The 22,852-nt window shown below is 42.6% G+C and overlaps 1 protein-coding gene across 1 annotated transcript; it reads right to left on the bottom strand.

Annotated features, from left to right (window-relative positions):
- Positions 1-648: 648 nt before the first annotated feature.
- Positions 649-22,513, bottom strand: urb2 (URB2 ribosome biogenesis homolog). Its single transcript, XM_071409464.1, has 10 exons — positions 22,421-22,513; positions 21,581-21,720; positions 21,287-21,463; positions 17,343-20,679; positions 16,791-16,951; positions 16,356-16,466; positions 15,205-15,447; positions 4,188-4,284; positions 2,237-2,376; positions 649-1,177 (listed from the first exon to the last, which is right to left on the bottom strand). Exons 2-10 carry the CDS (start codon positions 21,704-21,706, stop codon positions 980-982), a joined length of 4,590 nt encoding a protein of 1,529 aa, XP_071265565.1. The 5' UTR covers positions 21,707-21,720; positions 22,421-22,513; the 3' UTR covers positions 649-979.
- Between the last annotated feature and the right edge of the window lie 339 nt (positions 22,514-22,852).

The raw sequence follows: 22,852 nt of genomic DNA on the forward strand, positions 1-22,852 counted from the left end.
ATGCGTTTCAATCCACCGCATCTGCCTATGTCACACTTCTGCATCTGCAGTGAAACGTGACAGAGCTAGAGCAGTGTTTGTCAGACCATGAAAATTGGTCTTCTCACACAATAGTCTGGAGCATCTGAAAGGTTTTGGATAAAAAGAAACCGAATAGAGCTAAGCGCAGGCCAAATCCTAGAGGAAAACCTGGTTCAGTCGGCTTTCTAACAGACACAAATTCACCTTTCAGCTGGACAATAAACTAAAACACAAGGCCAAATATACACTGGACTTGCTTACCAAGACAACATTGAATGTTCTTGAGTGGCCTAGTTAGATTTGACTTAAATCTACTTGAAAATCTATGGCTGGACTTGGAAATGGCTGCCTAGCAATGATCAACAACCAACGTCATTGAAGAATGTTAAAAAATAAATGTGCAAATATTGTACAATCCAGGAGTGCAAAGCTCTTAAGAGACTTACCCAGAAAGATTCGCAATTGTAATCACTGCCAAAGGTGATTCTAATATGTATTGACTCAAGGGTGGGAATACTTTTATTTTTACGATATTTGATTTATTTTTGTAAAACATGTTTTCACTTTGTCATCATGGGGTATTGTGTGTAGATTGGTGAGCGAAAAAACATTTTAATCCATTTTGAATTCAGTCTGTAACAATTTTTAATAAGTCAAGGTGTATGAATACTTTCTGAAGGCACTGTAAACCAAATCTTGAAAATTGGATAGTCTAAAGTTACAGTACATTAGCCATCAATACAAGAAAGACCAAACAAGGTATTCAAATAAACACACTTGAGACATAATTTGTTGTCAATTACCTTTTTTTTGTCCCACTACTAAACCAACACACAAACAGTATAATTTTTTTTTTTTTTTTTTTTTTTTTTTACATGTTTAAACAGTTGTTTAAGAAAAAAACTTGGCTGCTATAAAGAAAAAGTATTTCTGAAAAGCGAGATGGTAGAGGAGAGTGTCAGGCTGTGTATTTCTCCTCTCCTTGCCGCTGGGTTTTATGGTAATGAGTATAACTGCCATAGAGATCGTTGAACACCTCTCTGACACCCATCTGGAGGGTGCTGTTCAAAAACTTAACGTCCTGCTCAACACAGAGGTCCAGGATCCTGTAAACTCCCTCTGTCAGGTGGCTCTTGATGTCTGGTTGCAGAGTAACCTTGAGGGTGTGGAGGAGAGTGGAAAGGAGAAGAAGGGAGGCGAGGGTTTCAATTTGACAGAGTGAGGCTGGGGAAGGGGTATTAAAATGGACTCAGAAACATAATGTTGGTGTGATGAGTGAGACGGCTGATCAGTGTTTTGCCTCTTTCTTACACCTTTATTTGTGAATGCAGCTGCGGCAGTTCTGAAAGCCTGGTAGGAACATAATGTACTGACAGCTGGAAACTGGACAGTGCCTCAACAAAACCTCTTAGAGATGCCAAGGCACATACTGAGGTGTGTTTCTTGGCTTAGTTAACCTTGAAAGAACAATGGTAGCGTTGAACTATTGCTTTAACCAATCCTTTGTTTAATTCTTACTCAAACAGTTTGCTATTACAAATCAATCCTCATGCATCTTTGAGTTTGCTAAATGACATGTTAGTCATTTCATTTAGCAGACGCTCTTATCCAGAGCGACTTACAGTAGAGAGGGCATACATTTTCTTCCCTCTCTCTGCCTTTTCCATGGAAAACGCTGACTATGGCACGCAGTCATGTAACGTGAATGCAGTCTCGTAGACCCTAGGAAAAAATGTGGTTTCTCCACATTGAGACAGTGCCAGATATGCTCAGACGGCATCACAATGAGACAGACAAATAGTCTACCAGAGTCAACAGTAAGTACAGTCCTTTAGAGTACAAGTTGGCACAGGTTGGGACAAGATTATGGCGGAAATTAAAATGTTGACTTCTCTTTCCTTCAAATCTGAGAAGTCCAGAGGACTTGCCTTAGCAGCTCTAAATGCAATACGAAGCATGGTTTAACTCCACAATAACAAACAGCAATGGATCAAATTAAAATCCTGGTATTCAATGTGCAGATAGTGTATTTCCTTCAGATGTAAGGGCTTGTGAGGGATGATAAAGGAGAGAAGGAAGATCTGGAGGCCATTTAAGGCAGAAAATTCATGTTTTCAACCTGCAAAAGTATAATAAAATAGCCTAATCGCCTTTTAAAACTGTGAGCGAAACGTCACGGCCATCTTCCTTGATGAGAGAAAACCAGAGATCTTACCTTCTGTAGCTCGCTGACGTACTGTGCTACCATGAAGGAGGAGAGGATAGTGAAGCCCTCGGCTGTGGTGGCGATGTGGGAGTACATGCGTTCCACCAGACGAGCACACTTCAAAAGCACCTCCGCATTGATCTCAGGGGCTGGGGAATAGAAGAGCAAAGCTTTTTGAAAACTAGACCACACCAAACGCTGAAGGCTAAACATTTATTTCAGCCAGAACTCCAGAAGTGGTACAACTTGTACAAAATGGTGACTGAGTGATGCAGCAGTGTGTGTTCAGAGTGCACTGTTGTCCTAAAACAGACTTGGGCTGTATTGCTGATGAAAGCACAGCATTTGAATCAAATCCCAAGGGTGCGGGCTGAGAATTAATATTTTGTGAATGCATTGTGACAGAGCAGTACAATAAGAATAGGGTTTTGTATAAGCTGAGACTTCAATCATGATAGCTAAGAGCAGAATATGGAGCAACAAGAGCCATTTAACCATTCTAATTGTGTATAGACTAATGTTTATGCTCACAGTCTGCATATAACAAACAGTTTAGCCCATTAGACAACAAAGGCCCGGTTGGAACAATTTATCCATCCCTTTTTTCCTCTCGTGACTCATTGGATGTACAGTATAGCTATACCCACAGAGGAGAAATATGGCCATTGTCTGGGTGGCAGGTATTGCCAAACAACCCAGTCGCCATGAAATTTATCCTGTGAGGGTTACTATATTTCACAGAGCCAGCCAGGAACTAATTACATGACGTGCTGAGTCTGACATGCTAGTTAAAACGAATGAGCTGCTCCACTCCATTTTTCCTTCTTGACCCTTCCTCCTCTGTCTGGAACAGGGGAGGTATGCCCAGAAGTCTGCAGTGGTGGCCTCCTTTGGCTATGGAAGACGAACACAAACAGTCTTCTCATTAAGAACGTGTTATCTATGATATCAAAAAAATAAACTCCACCTGAAGACAATTACTGTTGAATAATTGAGTATGTCATCATTTCCTTTTCGTCAATAATGTCAGGTAAGCTCTGATGTTGAAATCATGTTGCTGTCTTATGTTGTTCCTTTCAGAAACAGGAAAACAATGTATCCTGAATATGCTGATCACTTAGCTGAATACAGCTCCTCAACACTGATTCAACTCATAAGGGATGCATTTAGCAGTACAGGATTACAGGGTTTTAACAAGGTGTTCATCCACGAGCTTGGCTGGGACTCCAGCTGTGCACTGTGCTTTTCATGTCTCCTTCGACAGTTCTGTCACCCTCAGTGGGATTTTTTTTTTTTGTATTTCCCTCACGTTGTTTTTGATCCAGTCCACGGGGACCAGCAGGGCATACAACCAGCAACAGAAATGTAACATTACTGAAGGAGAAACCATTCTTCTCCTTTCTCTCTTCCCACTGGGTAAGGTCGGCGGATTAAAATAGGCCCAGTTTCATGTGTAGTCTGCTTGGGAATGTGGAGCGGGGGCACGACCACCTCTTACATAGTATAACATGATACGACTCACCTATAACATACTTCAGTGCCATGAAATACTCTTGCCCGATTAACAGGACTGGTTAGCCTGGCGACAGTATTCTGGCGTCGTTTGACACTGACAGCACATATCTACAGAGGACTCCCTTGGGAGGAACCCAGGCTAAATATGTCAACTTTTAAAACAACAGGAGGTGTCATATTTATCAAGGGGTGTGATGATTAAATGCTGAAAAATACATTTAATACACATGAAGATGGGTGGTCGCTCTTCTTTAAAATGGGAACCAACAGGAAAATAGAAACTGCTAAATAATTTATTGGAAGAACACTTAGTCAATTCCTGTAAACACCAATGTCATTCCTGTCACTTGAGGTTATGAGTTAATGGGTGAATACTTAGATTACTGTATGAAGTGGTGGATGGGTGAGTGAATAAATGATTGAATGCATGAACCGATGGCCTTACCTCTCTCGGCCTCGCCCTTCTGTCTCCCCTCATGCATGATGGAGACCACCAGGCGGTAGAAACAGTTGAGGAAAGACGGTGCCGCTTTCAGCATCACCTGGGTACAAACCAAAATAGGGCCACGTTACAAAAAGTTCAACTTTGACAACATTGCATTTGGAAGACATTTAGATTTTATCATGTGCCATCAGTCTCTAAACAAGAGAGAGAGAGAGAGAAAAAGAAAACTGGCCCACAATTCTCAGACGCTGCGATATTCCTATGAGTCATCAGTCAGCGAGGTAATAGTTTCCATGCACCCTCCAGTGTTCACGCCAAAGACGTGCCCCTCTCCAGAGCACATCTGCCTCCACTTAAGCACCCCTCTGGCACAGACCAACAGCCCTTTCCAGAAATTGATTCTGAAGTTTCTCTGAGAAAAGAAACTGCTTCATTGCCTACAGCGGGAGGCAGTGGGATATTTTCCCTGGTTACCACCCTCAAAATATGTTCAATGTCAGATTGAAACAGGCTAACTTAGGTGCTGGCCTGGATCCAAGGTTGACGGAGAATAGTCAAGGCGAATGGGGAAGCTAGTCACTCCCTTGGGCGCTTGTGTAAAAGGCTGAATCAAGCCAGGGAAAGATTCTGGTTGTGTTCCTCTGCTCAGACGTTGCTGATGCATGTCAGATCTTTCAACGTCTGGATAGGTAATTTTTGTATCAGCTAACATCATGTTACAATAACCTGGTGCCCGAATGGGTTTGAGACTAAAAAACCTGCAGCATAGTTGTTGTCAAAGTCCTGCAAATAGGATCATGTTATTGTGAATTTGGATTCAAATTCTGGTACAGTGAGAATTGTTCTTATTAACCTGAGTTGCCAGACAATCTTTCTAAGGGTCAGTCCGTAGATCAGTGGACACTGAATGCACAATATGATTTCCTGGGTAAATGATAAAACACTAGCAACGGTCAACGAAATTGTTAAAAACAATTCTAATGAATGTAACAATTGGACAACGGGTGAAGATTTGTAAAAATGTATTAATCCCCAGATATTGACTGAATTATACCCAAAAAATTTTTTTTGCTGGTATGGACAAATATAGAAAGTTCAGGGATTTTTGTGGGAATTCAGGTATTACTTTTTTCCCCTTAAAATGCACTTGTATATTTTCTTATTGTATCAGGTATTTTTTGTGTGTGTGTTAAAATAAAGAAAATGGGTGCCTCCCGGGTGGCGCAGTGTTGTTACTGTGCCACCAGAGATACTGGGTTCGGGCTCTGTCGCAGCCGGCCGCGACCGGGAGGCCCATGGGGCGGCGCACAATTGGCCCAGCGTCGTCCGGGTTAGGGAGGGCTTGGCCGGCAGGGATATCCTTGTCTCATCACGCACTAGCGACTCCTGTGTCGGGCCGGGCGCAGTGCACGTTGACCAGGTCGCCAGGTGTACGGTGTTTCCTCCGACACATTGGTGCGGCTGGCTTCCGGATTGGATGTGCATTGTGTCAATAAGCAGCGCGGCTTGGTTGGGTTGTGTTTCGGAGGACGCATGGCTCTCGACCTTCGCCTCTCCCGAGTCCGTACCGGAGTTGCAGCGATGAGACAAGATTGTAACTACCACCAATTGGATACCACGAAATCGGGGAGAAAAAAGGGGTAAAAATAAATAAATAACTAAAGAAAGAAAACAATACAGTATGTGCGACATTTGCATAAATACACCAAGTGTATTTACATATATGATTAAATTAACAAAGGGGTGGAACAGGGTTGCAACCACCAAACACTTGTCCGTCTACCTTACCTGCGCCGTCTAGACTGCCTCATTAATTACTGTTGTCACGTCCTCTTGCATAATTCAACAAGTTTCAATAGCAGGATTCCCTACGATTACAAATCCTCAATCTTCGTTCTAAATTACAACTATCCCTTTGGGGGGGGGGGGTGTACAGGTACATTATTCATTTCAAATTCTAAGTTTATACATCGTACCCGTAGGCTGCCACTCAAAACAAAAACTGTAAGAATAATGTATTTAGTATAAACAAGAAAAGAAAACAACGTCCAATCCCATTCCCCAACGTCTCCATTCAGAGGGTGAATGGCCACAGGGTACAGGGTATGGTAGCAGGTGCCAGGCACTCCGGTATGATTGTGTCAAGAACTGCAAAGCTGTTGGGTTTTTCACACTTAAAAGTTGCCCGTGTGTATCAAGAATGGTCCACCACCCAAGGGACATCCAGCCAACTTCACACAACTGTGGGAAGCATTAGAGTCCATATGCCCAGCATCCCTGTGGAACACTTGACCCCTTGTAGAGTCCATGACGAATTAAGGCTGTTCTAAGGGCAAAAGGGTTCATTATTACGTATTTTGATATTTTAATGGACAATAAAATGTGCTTTTCTTTCAAAAACAAGGACATTTCTAAGTGACCATAAACTTTTGAACGGTAGTGTATATGTATCTTTATATTAGAGGTCGACCGATTATGATTTTTCAATGCCGATACCGATTATTGGAGGACCAAAAAAAGCCGATATCGATTAAAATCGGCCGATTTATATTTATTTATTTGTAATAATGACAACTACAACAATACTGAATGAACACTTATTTTAACTTAATATAATACATCAATAAAATCAATTTAGCCTCAAATAAATAATGAAACATGTTCAATTTGGTTTAAATAATGCAAAAACAAAGTGTTGGAGAAGAAAGTAAAAGTGCAATATGTGCCATGTAAGAAAGCTAACGTTTAAGTTCCTTGCTCAGAACATGAGAACATATGAAAGCTGATGGTTCCTTTTAACATGAGTCTTCAATATTCCCAGGTAAGAAGTTTTAGGTTGTAGTTATTATAGGAATTATAGGACTATTTCTCTCTATACCATTTGTATTTCATATACCTTTGACTATTGGATGTTCTTATAGGCACTTTAGTATTGCCAGTGTAACAGAGTATAGCTTCCGTCCCTCTCCTCGCCCCTACCTGGGCTCGAACCAGGGACACATCGACAACAGCCACCCTCGAAGCATCGTTACCCATCGCTCCACAAGAATCGCAGCCCTTGCAGAGCATGGGGAACAACTACTTTGAGGTCTCAGAGCGAGTGACGTCACCGATTGAGTTAGCGGGGTGCGCCCTAACTAGCTAGCCATTTCACCAGCCTAATCTCGGGAGTTGATAGGCTTGAAGTCATAAACAGCTCAATGCACAGCGAAGTGCTGCTGGCAAATGCAGGAAAGTACTGTTTGAATGAATGCTTACGAGCCTGCTGCTCCCTACCACCGCTCAGTCAGACAGCTCTATCAAATATCAAATCATAGACTTAATTATAACATAATAACACACAGAAATACGAGCCGTAGGTCATTAATATGGTCAAATCCGGAAACTATCATTTCGAAAACAAAACGTTTATTCTTTCAGTGAAATATGCAACCGTTCCGTATTTTATCTAACGGGTGGCATCCCTAAGTCTAAATATTGCTGTTACGTTGCACAACCTTCAATGTTATGTCATAATTATGTACAATTGTGGCAAATTAATTACGGTCTTTGTTAGGAATAAATGGACTTCACACAGTTCGCAACGAGCCAGGCGGCCCAAACTGCTGTATATACCCTGACTCTGCTTGCACAGAATGCAAGAGAAGTGACACAACTTCCCTAGTTAAAAGAAATTCATGTTAGCAGACAATATTAACTAAATATGCAGGTTTAAAAATATATACTTGTGTATTGATTTTAAAGAAAGACATTGATGTTTATGGTAAGGTACACATTGGTGCAACTACAATGCTTTTTTCGCGAATGCGCTCGTTAAAATCATCAGCCGTGTGGCGAAGTAGGCTGTGATTCGATGATAAATTAACAGGCACCGCATCGATTATATGCAACGCAGGACAAGCTAGATAAACTAGTAATATCATCAACCATGTGTAGTTAACTAGTGATTATGTTAATATTGATTGTTTTTTATAAGATGAGTTTAATGCTAGCTAGCAACTTACCTTGGCTTCTTGCTGCACTCGCGTAACTGCCACGCAGTCTCCTCGTGGAGTGCAATGTAATGTAATCGGCCATGATCGGTGTCCAAAAATGCAGATTACCGATTGTTATGAAAACTTGAAATCGGCCCTAATTAAATCGTGAAGCATGGTTATGCTTGGGTTATGCTTGGGGTTGTACTTGGGGTTGTACTCATCCTTCTTCTTCCTCCAAACACGGCGAGTGGAGTTTAGACCAAAAAGCTCTATTTTTGTCTCATCAGACCACATGACCTTCTCCCATTCCTCCTCTGGATCATCCAGATGGTCATTGGCAAACTTCAGACAGGCCTGGACATGCGCTGGCTTGAGCAGGGAGACCTTGCGTGCGCTGCAGGATTTTAATCCATGACGGCGTAGTGTGTTACTAATGGTTTTCTTTGAGACTGTGGTCCCAGCTCTCTTCAGGTCATTGACCAGGTCCTGCCGTGTAGTTCTGGGCTGATCCCTCACCTTCCTCATGATCATTGATGCCCCACGGAGGTGAGATCTTGCATGGAGCCCCAGACTGAGGGTGATTGACCGTCATCTTGAACTTCTTCCATTTTCTAATAATTGCGCCAACAGTTGTTGCCTTCTCACCAAGCTGCTTGCCTATTGTCCTGTAGCCCATCCCAGCCTTGTGCAGGTCTACAATTTTATCCCTGATGTCCTTACACAGCTCTCTGGTCTTGGCCATTGTGGAGAGGTTGGAGTCTGTTTGAGTGTGTGGACAGGTGTCTTTTATAAAGGTAACGAGTTCAAACAGGTGCAGTTAATACAGATAATGAGTGGAGAACAGGAGGGCTTCTTAAACAAAAACTAACAGGTCTGTGAGAGCCGGAATTCTTACTGGTTGGTAGGTGATCAAATACTTATATCATGCAATAAAATGCAAATTACTTAAAAATCATACAATGTGATTTTCTGGATTTTTGTTTTAGATTCCGTCTCTCACAGTTGAAGTGTACCTATGATAAAAAATTACAGACCTCTACATGCTTTGTAAGTAGGAAAACCTGCAAAATCGGCAGTGTAGCAAATACTTGTTCTCCCCACTATATATAAATGGGATGGCGTATCGCTGCAGAATGCTGCGTTATCCATGCTGGTTAAGTGTGCCTTGAATTCTAAATAAATCACTGACAGTGTCACCAGCAAAGCACCCCCACACCACCTCCTCCATGCTTCACGGTGGGAACCACACATGCAGAGATCATACGTTCACCTACTCTGCGTCTCAAAGACATGGCGGTTGGAACCAAAAACCTCAAATTTGGACTCCAGACCAAAGGACAAATTTCCACCGGTCTAATGTCCATTGCTCGTGTTTCTTGGCTCAAGCAAGTCTCTCATTCTTATTGGTGTCCTTTAGTAGTTGTTTCTTTGCAGCAACTCGACCATGAAGACCTGATTCACAGTCTCCAATGAACAGCTGATGTTGAGATGTCTGTTACTTGAACTCTGTGAAGCATTTAATTCGGCTGCAACATCAGAGGCTGGTAACTAATGAACTTATCCTCTGCAGCAGATGTAACTCTGGGTCTTCATGAGAGTCAGTTTCATCATATCACTTGATGGTTTTTGTGACTGCACTTGAAGAAACTTTAGAAGTTCTTAAATGTCTGTATTGACGGACCTTCATGTCTTAAAGTAATGATGGACACTTGTTTCTCTTTACTTATTTGAGCTGTTCATGCCATAATATGGACTTGGTCTTTTACCAAATAGGGTTGGTATAAAGAAGGTGGCCCTATCTTGTTACAACACAACTGATTGGATCAAACACATTAATAAATTCCACAAATGTATTTTTAACAAGGCACACCTGATAATTGAAATGCATTCCTGGTGACTACCTCATGAATCTGGTTGAGAGAATGCCAAGAGTGTGCAAAGCTGTCATCAAGGCAAAGGGTGGCTACTTTGAAGAATATCAAATATAAAATAAATTGTGATTTTTTAAAAACACTTTTTTGGTTACTACATGATTCCATGTATTATTTCATAGTTTTGATGTCCTCACTATTATTTCACGATGTAGAAAATAGTACAAATAAAGAAAAACCCTTGAATGAGTAGGTGTCCAAAATGGTACTCTCTGTGTGTGTGTGTGTGCACACAGTTGAAGTCGGAAGTTTACATAGCCAAATACATTGCAACTCAGTTTTTCACAATTCCTGACATTTAATCCTAGTAAAAATTCCCTGTCTTAGGTCAGTTAGGATCACCACTTTATTTTAAGAATGTGAAATGTCAGAATAATAGTAGAGAGAATGATATATTTCAGCTTGTATTTCTGTTATGACATTCCCAATGGGTCAGAAGTTTACATGCACTCAATTAGTATTTTGTAGCATTGCCATTAAATTGTTTAACATGGGTCAAACATTTTGGGTAGCTGTCCACAAGCTTCCCACAATAAGTTGGGTGAATTTTGTCCCATTCCTCCTGACAGAGCTGGTGTAACTGAGTCAGGTTTATAGGCCTCCTTGCTCACACACGCATTTTCAGTTCTGCCCACAAATTTCTATAGGTTTGAGGTCAGGGATCTGTGATGGCCACTCCAATACCTTGACTTTGTTGTTCTTGAGCCATTTTTGCCACAACCTTGGAAGTATGCTTGGGGTCATTGTCCAATTGGAAGACCCATTTGCGACCAAGCTTTAACTTCCTGACTGATGTCTTGAGATGTTGCTTCAATATATCCACATAATTTTCCATCCTCATAATGCCATCTATTTTGTGGAGCGCACCAGTCCTTCCTGCAGCAAAGCACACCCACAACATGATGCTGCCACCCCCGTGCTTCACGGTTGGGATGGTGTTCTTCAGCTTACAAGGATCCCCCTTTTTCCTCCAAACATAACGATGGTCATTATGGCCAAACTGTTCTATTTTTGTTTCATCAGACCAGAGGACATTTCTCCAAAAAGTACGATCTTTGTCCCCATGTGCAGTTGCAAACCGTAGTCTGGCTTTTTTAATGGCGGTTTTGGAGCAGTGGCTTCTTCTTTGCTGAGCGGCCTTTCAGGTTATGTCGCTATAGGACTCGTTTTACTGTGGATATAGATACTTTTGTACCTGTTTCCTCCAGCATCTTCACATGGTCCTTTGCTGTTGTTCTGGGATTGATTTGCACTTTTCGCACCAAATATCTGAGCGGTATGACGACAGCGTGGTCCCATGGTGTTTATACATGCGTACTATTGTTTGTACAGATGAACGTGGTACCTTCGGCGTTGGAAATTGCTCCCAAGGATGAACCAGACTTGTGGAGGTCTACAATCTATTTCTGAGGTCTTGGCTGATTTCTTTTGATTTTCCCATCATGTCAAGCAAAGAGGCACTGAGTTTGACAGTTGGCCTTGAAATACATCCACAGGTACACCTCCAATTGACTCAAATGATGTAAATTTGCCTATCAGAAGCTTCTAAAGCATGACATCATTTTCTGGAATTTTCCAAGCTGTTTAAAGGCACAGTCAACTTAGTGTATGTAAACTTCTGACCCCCTGGAATTGTGATACAGTGAATTATAAGTGAAATAACCTGTCTGTAAACAGTTGTTGGAAAAGTTACTTGTGTCATGCACAAAGTAGATGTCCTAACCAACATACCAAAACTATAGTTTGTTAACAAGAAATTTGTGGAGTGGTTGAAAAATGAGTGTTTACATACACTCCAACCTAACTGTATGTAAACTTCCGACTTCAACTGCAATATTGCCTCCTAACATGAATTTATTTTAACTAAATATGCAGGTTTAAAAATATATACCTCTGTGTATTGATTTTAAAGGCATTGACGTTTATGTTAAGGTACATTTGTGCAACGATTGTGCTTTTTTCGCGAATTAGCTTTTGTTAAATCATCCCCCGTTTGGCGAAGTAGGCTGTGATTCGATGATAAATTAACAGGCACAGCATTGATTATATGCAACGCAGGACAAGCTAGTTAACCTAGTAATATCATCAACCATGTGTAGTTAATCACTAGTTAAGATTTAATGTGTTTTTTATAAGATAAGTTTAATGCTACCTAGCAACTTACCTTGGCCCCTTGCTGCACTCGTGTGGTCAGCCTGGTGGTCAGCCTGCCACGCAGTTTCCTCATGGAATGCAATGTAATCGGCCATAATTGGCATCCAAAAATACCGATTGTTATGAAAACTTGAAAATCGGCCATGCCAATTAATCGGTCGACCTCTAATCTTGACAAACAGACAATACATCCCTCCCTACCTTGTAGGCTTACCCAGTATTGAAGGCTTGGCAATCTCTGAATGTCATTAAAAATTTGGGTGTTTCGTAACAGATGTCTCTTTCCATTCATCATTTGGCCTCTATACAGTTTGGATAATTGATTCATTTTATTTATCGATAAAAATAAAAAAAAGTTTGGAGACCTACTCATTCAAGGGTTTTTATTTTTACTGTATTGTAGAATAATAGCGAAGACATCAAAACTAACTTTGTCAGATGGCTACTGCGTTTGCTATACAGATAGACGTAGAGATTTTCGATCCAAATATTTTGTACAAAGATAAGCATAATATTGTTAGATTATAGGTGTAACTCTTGTAGTCTTCCTCACCTGAAGTTCAACTGTCAGAGTCAGTTAGAGCGCCCGAGTGGCGCAGCGGTCTAAGGCACTGCATCTCAGCGCTAGAGGCGTCACTACAGACACCCTAGTTCGAATCCAGGCTTTATCACAACCGGCCGTGATTGGGAGTTCCATAGGGCAGCGCACAATTGTCCCAGCGTCGCCCGGGTTTGCCCGGTGTAGGCTGTCATTGTAAATAATAATTTGTTAACTGACTTGCCTAGTTAAATATTATTATTATTATTTTTTATTTTTTTTTTTAAATAGGCCTGCAGTAGCTAAAGCTTAATAATAGCCACACCATACCAAACCTTAAACATTTCTAAACTTTATTAGGGTAATATCAAAATTATTTTTGAAAAAACACAAACTTACACAAAATAAAAAGTTTGCCCCTCCCCTATTTTGGATCACACCTCGCCCCAGTAAAATTAGATCTTACCCTAATAAAAATCACACCTATCTAAACATACTTTAAATTGTTTGCGAGATCAAACAGATCATCCTTATAATTCGAGTGTTAATTTTCAGAAGTTGTTTTAATTTCAGCGCATCTAAATTTGTAAAAAATTCAATTGTATGTTTTTAAAATTCCACAAAAAATGAACAGCCATCAAAATAAAGTGATCTTTCTTCTCTTTCACTCTAACATGCTAACTACATCGCTTGCCTTGCAAAATAAATGTAGACATACATGTTATTCAATTATTGCACCCACACTGCTCGCATGCGCCAATGAGCGTCTGCGTTGTCAAAGGCTAAAATAGAAGTCAGTTCTATTTGTGACGGTGATCGCGCTGCAAGTCCTGCCTCTCTCATCTCCTCATTGGTTTATAGAAGTAGATACCCACGTGCCATCTCCTCATTGGTTATACCCACGTGGGTGACTGAAAGACGATCGGAGGTCGGTGGTGGTAATACACCTTTTATGAAAGTTAGTTGCCAATCGCCATATAAGTCCAAAGAAGAAAATCCTGGAAGGAGGAGAGATGACTAGAAATAACTCGGTTGACCGTTTTATCTATGGATTAATTGTCGGAGTAGAGGACCTTGTGCATTTCAGGTAAAATAACAACAACGTTTATATCCCAGGACAAATTAGCTAGCAACAGCAAGCTAGCTAAATAGGACAAATTAGCTAGCAACTGCAAGCTAGCTAGCTAAATTGCCATAAATGTTTAATGCTTTTCGACCTGTCCCCAAATTAACATAATTGGTTCAGAGTTTGTTTTGCTATTTCAACCTGTGTGTCTTGATCGCGTTTGGTGTGGGGGGACAAAATCAATTTGCGCACGATGGCATGTGCGAGGCCGGTTTGGGTACCGTGTATGTGTCGAGACGGTATGTTAAATCCCTGAGAAGCTTCAGCGTTCTTATAGATTCAACAGAAAGACAATCTATTCTATTAAGACCATTTCAGCCATTACCGGAGTGTGTTTGATAGGTCATTACAAACCTTTCCGCGGTTGTAACATTAACGGGAGGAAAAAAACAACAGGAACAAGCAAAAAATATGAAAGTCACAGGATTAAAATGAAAGCAATCAATCGAAATGCGATTAAAGTGACAAGTGGATTTTGCACTCCTTGAGCACAGGAAATAGATGGCTGAAAAAGACAGATCCTCAGGTGGACGGTGCATGTGCGTTGCTAAAAACACTAGGCATGCCAACTGTTTCGCTTGCCAGGAGAGAAACTAATATTCCCTTTGCTGCAGTGCACATGTCTGCGCCAGCATCTTAGCATGCAACCGTGGTATCTATCTACTCGTCTAAGCCTTGCATTCCATTGTTTATGACAATAAAGGAAATGCTGTTTTGTCCGACATGAACAGCAAATTAAACAAATCAGGCACTCGGTGCATGGACATTTTAAAGTGTTCAGGCTTTCGATTACCGAGAAGCCAGGCTTGAGTTTTTAGCATAGGGGAAGGACGGAAATGGAGCAATCCCCAGCACTGACAATGATTCAGTCTCACACCCTGAGGGTGTCTGGGTGAAAGGGACAAATCAGAAGGCCATATTTGTGAATATGAAACTAATCCACAATGAGAGATTAGAAGAGCACAAAACAGGGACTCTTGTGTTGTACTTCAGAGGGGAAATGTGATGCAAACCCCAGGCAAAATGTGCTCTGCTGTAGTGTTATTCAGCACAAGCCACCCTCCAAAATATATCAAAGAACACGGTGGGCAAAGGACATATTGAGAGACAAAGGTCTACAGTAGCCTCAACAGCACTCACTTTACTTGAGTCATTCTTTTAAAAGGTATCTTTATTTTCTCAAGCAAGACAATTGGGTGCTTTATCCACCACTGACCATCCGTGTGCCCAAGGTTGAAGTAAAAACATAAAAGATGCATGAAGTGACATTTATCGAACCCAGGCCACTAACCTGCGGATGACACCGGATGACTGCAAACAGAGCCTCGTGAATGGCCTCAAAGGTAGTGTGGTAGACTTCCATCGTCAGGTGCTCAAGGGGGACAAACTGCAGGGCCCCCAGCACCATGGTCACATGGTGGGGGTTGGAGAGCATCCTCTCCCCCTGACGGAGCATGGCTGTCAGAGTGTCCAACACCGGCACGGTCAGAGCAGCAGTCAGGGTTGGCTCCTTGCCAGCCTCCTTCACTAGAAACTGAGAGAGAGCAGAGAGGACCGTGGGAGTTGAACCAGAGATGAATATAACGAGGAATATGGATTTAAGATGGAGGACAGAAAGAGAGAAACTAGCAAGGAGTGAAGTACTACATCCTGTATGGGTTCTCAAAATGTGCTGTCTCAATGTTTTACTATGGTTGTTGACAACAATAAGTAAATAAATGTGGCAATTAAGCAATGAAAGTTTATATTTGGTTTTGGCAATAGGGCGAAGTAACCCATAGAGAGAACAGAGAAAAACTGATATACTGTAGACCAATTAAGGTGTGAGGCAACATTCCTGTTTGTAAGTGTTGTGAACACAGTGAGGGATTGTAGTTGTGTTGTAACACCTAACGTTAGTTATTCCTGCAGAGTTGCAATGAGGTGAGAAGGGGCAATATTGATAAATGAAAACAGATTCAGCTTGATTAAATGGGACAGTAACAGGGAGGGAGAGACACTTACTGCTGCAGCCCAAAATTGGCTTTCCCCAGCTAAATAAATTCTTCTCCAGTATCAGATCCAAGACCCAGGAGACAGTGCAGCGGAGGAGAAGCGTGACATGCTTTGTAACGGACAGCCAGACTGTGGTTCTAATTACAGTGCTCTCTGCAATGCCCAAAGGGGGTTTCTACGTTAGATAGGAAACACATTTACCCTTTAAGTCAATGATAAGTCTATGCCAAAGCCAATGCTTTGTTTTGTCCCTCTTGAAGCATGGACGCAGGTTTTTAAGTGAGAAAGACGCAGGTTTTTAAGTGAGAAGGACACATTGTACCTTCACCATAATTGGATTTTGAGTGATTCTAGCTCAAATAATATTTTTCAGTGGCATCAATTGATTTGGATAAACAATCCTTGTTTATCCAAATCAGCACATCAAATGTCACAGTGAATACTTACTACTAAGGCAGATATGATCTGAGGTGCAATGAGCCAGAACGCCTTAAAGCAGGTTTCTGGAAGCAGGCCGCTGGCAAGCAACTTCGTTATCGTCACAGTTGAAAGGACTTCCTGCAAAATACAGTGTGCTCTTTGTAGTGTGTCAACAAAGCCCACATAACCATTTTAGGGAAAATCTCTGTAGAGGAGAACTGAGAAGAGCGAAAATTGAGGGATTCCTGTGCTTAAGTATCTATTAGGAAAAATATATGGCTAGGTTTTAAAGGTGGCGTCAAATACAATTTAGTAGCCCATATAGGAAATGTTATCCAGACTTCAGTGTTTAAGTATTCAGGACACCAAATAAAGTAGCTTGTAACTCAGATAGCATAATTCTACAGTAACTAGTAATATCACAACTTGTACAGTAACACTTGCAGTAAATATAACACTTACCCTATGACAGCCGCTCCTGAACTTGGAGGTATCCAGTCCGTCTCGGAGCAGCAGCAGGAGAAGGTGGAACTGTTCTGGGGTACACCTGACCAGCAGCTGGTCCAGAAGCTCCTTTACTGGCTCCTCCAGGGACCTCACCTCTGATACTGACAGCCATGGGGCTAACACAGAAGCATTATGGTTAACATTAAATAATAGGCGTGAAGTATCAAGTATCTATCCATAAAGCTATCATTATATTTATCCATTACCGGGAAATTGAGATGGTTTCTAAATGTAGAATTCTTTTGAATAATATTTTTTTATAATAATTTGTATTATTGTGTTCAAGAGTAATTCTGTGCAAATTCTTAATTATGTCTGTTTTAGTTATCAATGTCTGTCAGCAATGGTACAGGAAATGTACTTTGACATTTACTTGAGCGCTATTTTACAGATATTATGAGCAGGAGGAAATCACACAACGCACACACAGGTGAGCATCTCAGAATACACTGTACCAAGTCTGATAAAAAAAAAAAACTTTTATTGTTGTGGAATAAGAGCGCGTACCTGCAAGCAGTTTGTGGACATTCTGCAGAATTGCCACAAAGAGCTCCTCCTGACCTAGGGCTTTGGTAATCTCTGCAGCAGCGTAGTACGCTGAGAGGAAGTGAAGCGATGAGACCAGGAAGTCCATAGGGCGCTGGGATGGGCACAGCTCTCTGAGAATCTGCTGGCTGAAGCTCCTGTACATGCCCATGTGGCTTAGACTCTCCTGTGTGATGCCCTCGCTAGGCTCATTTTGGGGGCAAGCACAGGCCAGCTCGCTCCTCAACATCCCGGTCACCACATCCACGGAGAAGGCCTGGCCTAGTACACTGCCTGTCTGAGCCCTCAGGCTGGCCTGGATGGCAGGGCCCATGACAGCAGTGGTCTTCCCCAGTAATTGACTCAGGGTCTCAGCTAGCTGCTTGGTTGTCCTGAGGCTGGATGTCATGGCCTGGCACAGTGTGTTCATAGACGCAAGCAGGAGCTGTACGGCGAACAGGCCCCCTGTTTCAATGTTTCCTGGGAGAGAAGACAAAGCCATAACGGCCACCTCGCTATTGACCAAGTAGGTGGTGAATTTCTCCAGGTTAAGGCGGACACTGCTCTTTCTGTGGATTATCAATAGGATCAGGGACTGGATGAAATCCTGGACGGTTTTTAGGAAAGTCAGCCAAGCAGAGGTGTCCACGGTTTGAAAGTGGCCCTTATTGCTGTGTGAAAAGAGAGCTGTCAAAGCTGCCTCCAAGAGGCTACTCCCATGCACAATCTTTAAAACATGATGGGAATTATTCCCTGCCAGAAGCAACCCCATGAGACTGAAGAGCTGATTCAGCAGATGTATTGTTACGGCAGGCTTCACATCATTATGTAGCTGTGTGTCTGTGACCATGAGGAATAAAAGTAAAAAGAGCCCTGAAAAGTCTTCAGAGGACATTCCATCTGGGTTAAGAGCATTGGTGACTTGAAGTAAGCTTAAAAGGTTATCGGCTTGACTTTGAGATAGGGTTATAGAGGCTCCGGTCGTACTAGAGTTCAGTATGTGTTGGGCTATGGACTCCAGTCTCTTCAAAGCAGAATGGGATTCACTGACATCACCATCTGACTGAGTTACTGCACTTCCTTTGTCTCCAGCTGTCGAACAGCTTACTTCACTCAACTTCATGAGTGCAGGACAGACAGAGGCCATGTCTGGGATGCCGCTGAGAATCCCCACAATCCTTTGAGTGACACATCTGACAACAGCAGAGTAAATAGTGGGTAACTCGACAAGAACAAGGCTCTCAAGCAGATCTTTGGAAATGAGAGAGACAGACAGCCTCTCAGTGGTGTCATCTGGTGTCTTCTGAAGTAGGGAGCTGAGGAGAACATCAGCTATATGACACACTTCGTCCTCAGTGAGGAATGGCAAGATCATTGGTAGGTTTGTGGTAACGAGGTACCAATGTGCCACTGGGTACGTGCTGGCATCCACACTACTGACCTGACGGTCCCATAGCTGGTCACTCTGCTGGCAGAGTTGAGGGGCTCCTCTCCCCACAATGTACTGGGCTGCTCTGCGGAGGACATCTGAAGCTCTAGTCTGTGCCAAGAGCTCATTGCTTAGGATAACTTTCTTCATTTGTTGGAGAGTGAGTAGTTTTTGCAGGAGGTGGGTCATGGGGCTCCAGTGCTGGTCGATGGGAGAGGCCTGATCTTCACCTGTCGCCATCACACCAGAGAGAATACCTATGTCGTCTAGTATGTTAACGCTAGCTGGGTCCGCTGGAGATGTGTATTTTGTACAGTGAATCTGAAAGAGGGTGTCCACCTCCACCCAAGTGTACTTTAGCAGAAGGCCTGCATCTTGGACTTTCTGACACCCAGGGACGTCTGGGGCCTGGCCTTCAGCCAGCTGCAGCACTGGCTTCACCACCTGGAGCATCTTCTCCATCAGAGCTTGGGTTTGCCTCACAACAGGAACTGGTGTGCTGTTGTCCAAAGTTTTCAGGCTGAACAACACAGAGTACAAGAGCACACTCAAGGAGAACAACTTCAGGGACATGTCTCCGTTTCCTTCCAGATCCGGGAGTACATAGCTTGTTACGTTCTCTAAAATGAGGCAGCATATTTCCAGACTCTGGCTGGTGGGGTTGTCCAGAAGGCATGTGCTGAGCGTCCTATGCACTGCCTCTGGGAGAACGGGCTGTCGGCGCTCATCCATTGCTGGGCGGCAGATGACAGCCAGGAGCTCCTCGAAGAGCTTGGGGAGCTGCCTCAGCTTGGCGTAGATCTGGAGAACAGAGGAGATGAGGGCCTCGCGTGCCTTCCTAACCCGTGGCTCTGTGCAGTCGGAATCAATCCATCCTGCCGACAGCAGCTCGTCCAGGTCCGGCTCTATGATCAGGTGGTTGAGACTGAGCAGGGCTTTTAGACAGCGGTACCATGCTGATATGCTGGGCTGGGCATTGTTCAACAACAGCTTCACCACCTTCCTGTAGAAAATCAACTGAACCTCCTTGTACTTTATCCTGTCAGCCGCCACATTGTAAATGTCTGCCGTCAAGCATAAATTCAAGAGGTTCTCCAAAGTCAGCAGAGCTAAGCTCCAGTTTTCCCCATCAAACAGGTCTTTGAGAGTCACCTCATTTGTGAAATCCAAGGCAGCGATTAACTGTGTTAACATGTGAAAGCAGAGTACTTTATTATCTCCTCCTTTACAGTAGGCATCCAGAGAGAACTTGAAGAGCAGTGGGAGGGAACTCGACCTGACCGCAAAATGGAGATCAGTGTCACAGTACCCTTGTGCACAAAGCTTTGAGAGTATCGAGTTGACTGGGGAGAGTAGGCCTTTCCCCGCTGCTCGCTTCTTCATCCCTGGCTCCTCCTTTGAGAGGAGCTCCTCCTTATAGGCCTGGAGGTGGTCTGGCAGGAAGAGAGCAGACTGCAGGATGGTGTCCACTTTCCCACGGATGTCCCTACTCAGGTGCTGGCGGACACGAGGGTCATCCTCGGCCATCCAGGCCCTGGAAGTCAGTAGGTGTCTGAGTAGGAGGAGGTGCTGGAGCAGGTGTGTTGTGACTTGGGCAAACACGCGGTTGGCGTTGGGCTGCTGCTTTTGGACCGCGAGGTAGCTACTCAGGGTAAGGAGGAGGACCTCAAACACCTGGGGTGTCAGGGGATCTGTGGCTTGCTGCTGACTGAGCTTGGAGCAGCCCAGGGCACACAGCTTGGCCAACAGCTCCACCAGTAGCTCATACTTAGTGGTGAATGTGACAGAGAGGACTGAGGAGGAAAGGATGCCCTGACAGCAGCTCAACACGGTGGAGACAGACGCTGAGGAGGTCCCTGAGGCAAACTCCTGAATCCTTTCAATTATAACCTGGAAAGAAAAATCACCTGTCAAAAATCGATACATTCAATAAAACAGGTGTACTTTTTTTTACAATTATTTTACCAGGTAAGTTGACTGAGAACACATTCATTTACAGCAATGACCTGGGGAATAGTTACAGGGGAGAGGGGGATGTATGAACCAATTGTAAATTGGGGATGATTAGGTGACCGTGATGGTATGAGGGTCAGATTGGGAATTTAGCCAGGACACCGGGGTTAACACCCCTACTCCTTCAATAAGCGCCATGGGATCTTCAGTGACCACAGAGAGTCTGGACACCCATTTAGCATCCCATCCGAAAGATGGCAGCCTACACAGGGCAATGTCCCCAATCACTGCCCTGGGGCATTGGAATATCTATTTTAGACCAGAGGAAAGGGTGCCTCCTACTGGCCCTCCAACACCACTTCCAGCAGCATCTTGTCTCCCATCCAGGGACCAACCCTGCTTATCTTCAGAAGCAAGCCAGCAGTGAGATGCAGGGTGGTACGCTGTACCATCAATGTCCTTATCTTGAAAAGCATCAAACTAACTTAAGCTGCTAAAAGTGTAGCGATTACATACTGATCATCGGCACTTATGACCAACTTACCTGCGCTACTGCCAAACGAAGGCTGATGGTTTTTCCTTGGCTCAACACACTGTGTAGCTTTTTGCTGTGCAAAATATCATCCAGGTAGATCCACAAGCCTTCCACCACCACCTGTGGCAACTCCACTTTCTTACTGTAAAAGCCTGTCAATGCATGACTTATCCAATCAAAGAGTACCTGTAAGGAGATATAGAACACAGCACTTCAATATAAAACAAATAAGGTTTACAGAGACAATAGGATAAACATGCTGGTATAATTCACCTAATATCTGATGATGGGCAGATGTGTTACCTGTTCTTTGTTAGGAAGTAAGCACTGTGATGAAATCCATGCAAAACGGGCAAGCTTCAGTTTGTCCACCCAGGGTGTCTTGGGGTTTTTGAGCTTCAAGTGAATACCAGAGTACATGGCAGCCATATCTGAAGCCTGGCCTGTGGAGAAATTGAGTCAATACAGTTCTCAGACTAAAGGACTTACCTTATTTGGCCAGTAGAGGGAGACGTTTACTTAAAGTTAAATTCTGACTACTTAGTATAATGGAGCAAGCTAGTGAATGGACTTGAAACCGCAAGAATCCACATGATTGTGAAATAAAAATGAAATACATTTGTATGTCACATACACTATATACAACAGGTGTAGGTAGACCTTGCCGTGAAATGCACCATGCCTGGAGTGCACTGGTCAAACAAACGTGTAATCAGATTTGTTTTATAGCAAGTAGCATTGACATAGTACTACATGATGAGCTATTACAGATATACACATATTTGGTACTAGCTTTAGTTACTAACTCGCCAAGGTTGTTTCTGCAATGCTAACATCTGTCAAAAATGACATGTCAAGTCGAAAGAAGTAAATAATACAAGTGAAAGTCATTCATATTTAGTGTGTCATGAGGTTGTAACAAAATCGAAGGAGACGCTAGAAAGAACCAGCGAGAATCTACTTGATCAACGGCTAGCATGCACGGCTAAGCTAAATCAAGTTAAGCTAATCATGGGTCTTTCAGCTGTGCTTTTAACTAAGAAAATACAAGGCAATGTCTGAACAATTCAAACACTACTCATTTTAATAAAATTATGAATTATAAACCGATTTTGTTAGCAAATTATGTTAGATGTTACTTACTATTTTAACACCAACACGTGTTCCGGTGTTTTCACAGACAAACTTTAACCTTTACCCTTTGAACTCCGCTGTATCCAGACAAAAACAATCGAGTGCTGGTGATTGCTCACTTTTTTTTAAAAACGTAACCTTAATTTAACTAGGCAAGTCAGTTAACAACAAATTCTTATTCTTAGTTGATAGTTATTCAGGAAAACAAATTATGCCATTTGTCCATATACATTTGAGAAATTAACCATCTTTTTAAAGCACTTAAAAGTTTAACATACTGAGAAATATTACAGGAAATTATGGATAAGTTACTTTATATAATTTTATATAAATTATTCGGTTACTTTTTCCACTATTAATAATAAACCCGTTTCCAGGACTTTCAAAGATAATTCGTAAAAATCCAAATAACTTCACAGATCTTCATTGTAAAGGGTTTAA

Source organism: Salvelinus alpinus, chromosome 7, assembly GCF_045679555.1.
Source record: "Salvelinus alpinus chromosome 7, SLU_Salpinus.1, whole genome shotgun sequence".
NCBI classification, from domain to species: Eukaryota; Metazoa; Chordata; class Actinopteri; order Salmoniformes; family Salmonidae; genus Salvelinus; species Salvelinus alpinus.

Coding starts and splice junctions, on each gene's coding strand:
- urb2 (XM_071409464.1), bottom strand. CDS start 21,706: ATGGCTGCCATGTACTCTGGTATTCACTTGAAGCTCAAAAACCCCAAG. Junction 20,680..21,286: donor TTCGTTTGGCAGTAGCGCAG/GTAAGTTGGTCA, acceptor TTTTCTTTCCAG/GTTATAATTGAAAGGATTCA. Junction 2,377..4,187: donor GAAGGGCGAGGCCGAGAGAG/GTAAGGCCATCG, acceptor TCTATTCCCCAG/CCCCTGAGATCAATGCGGAG.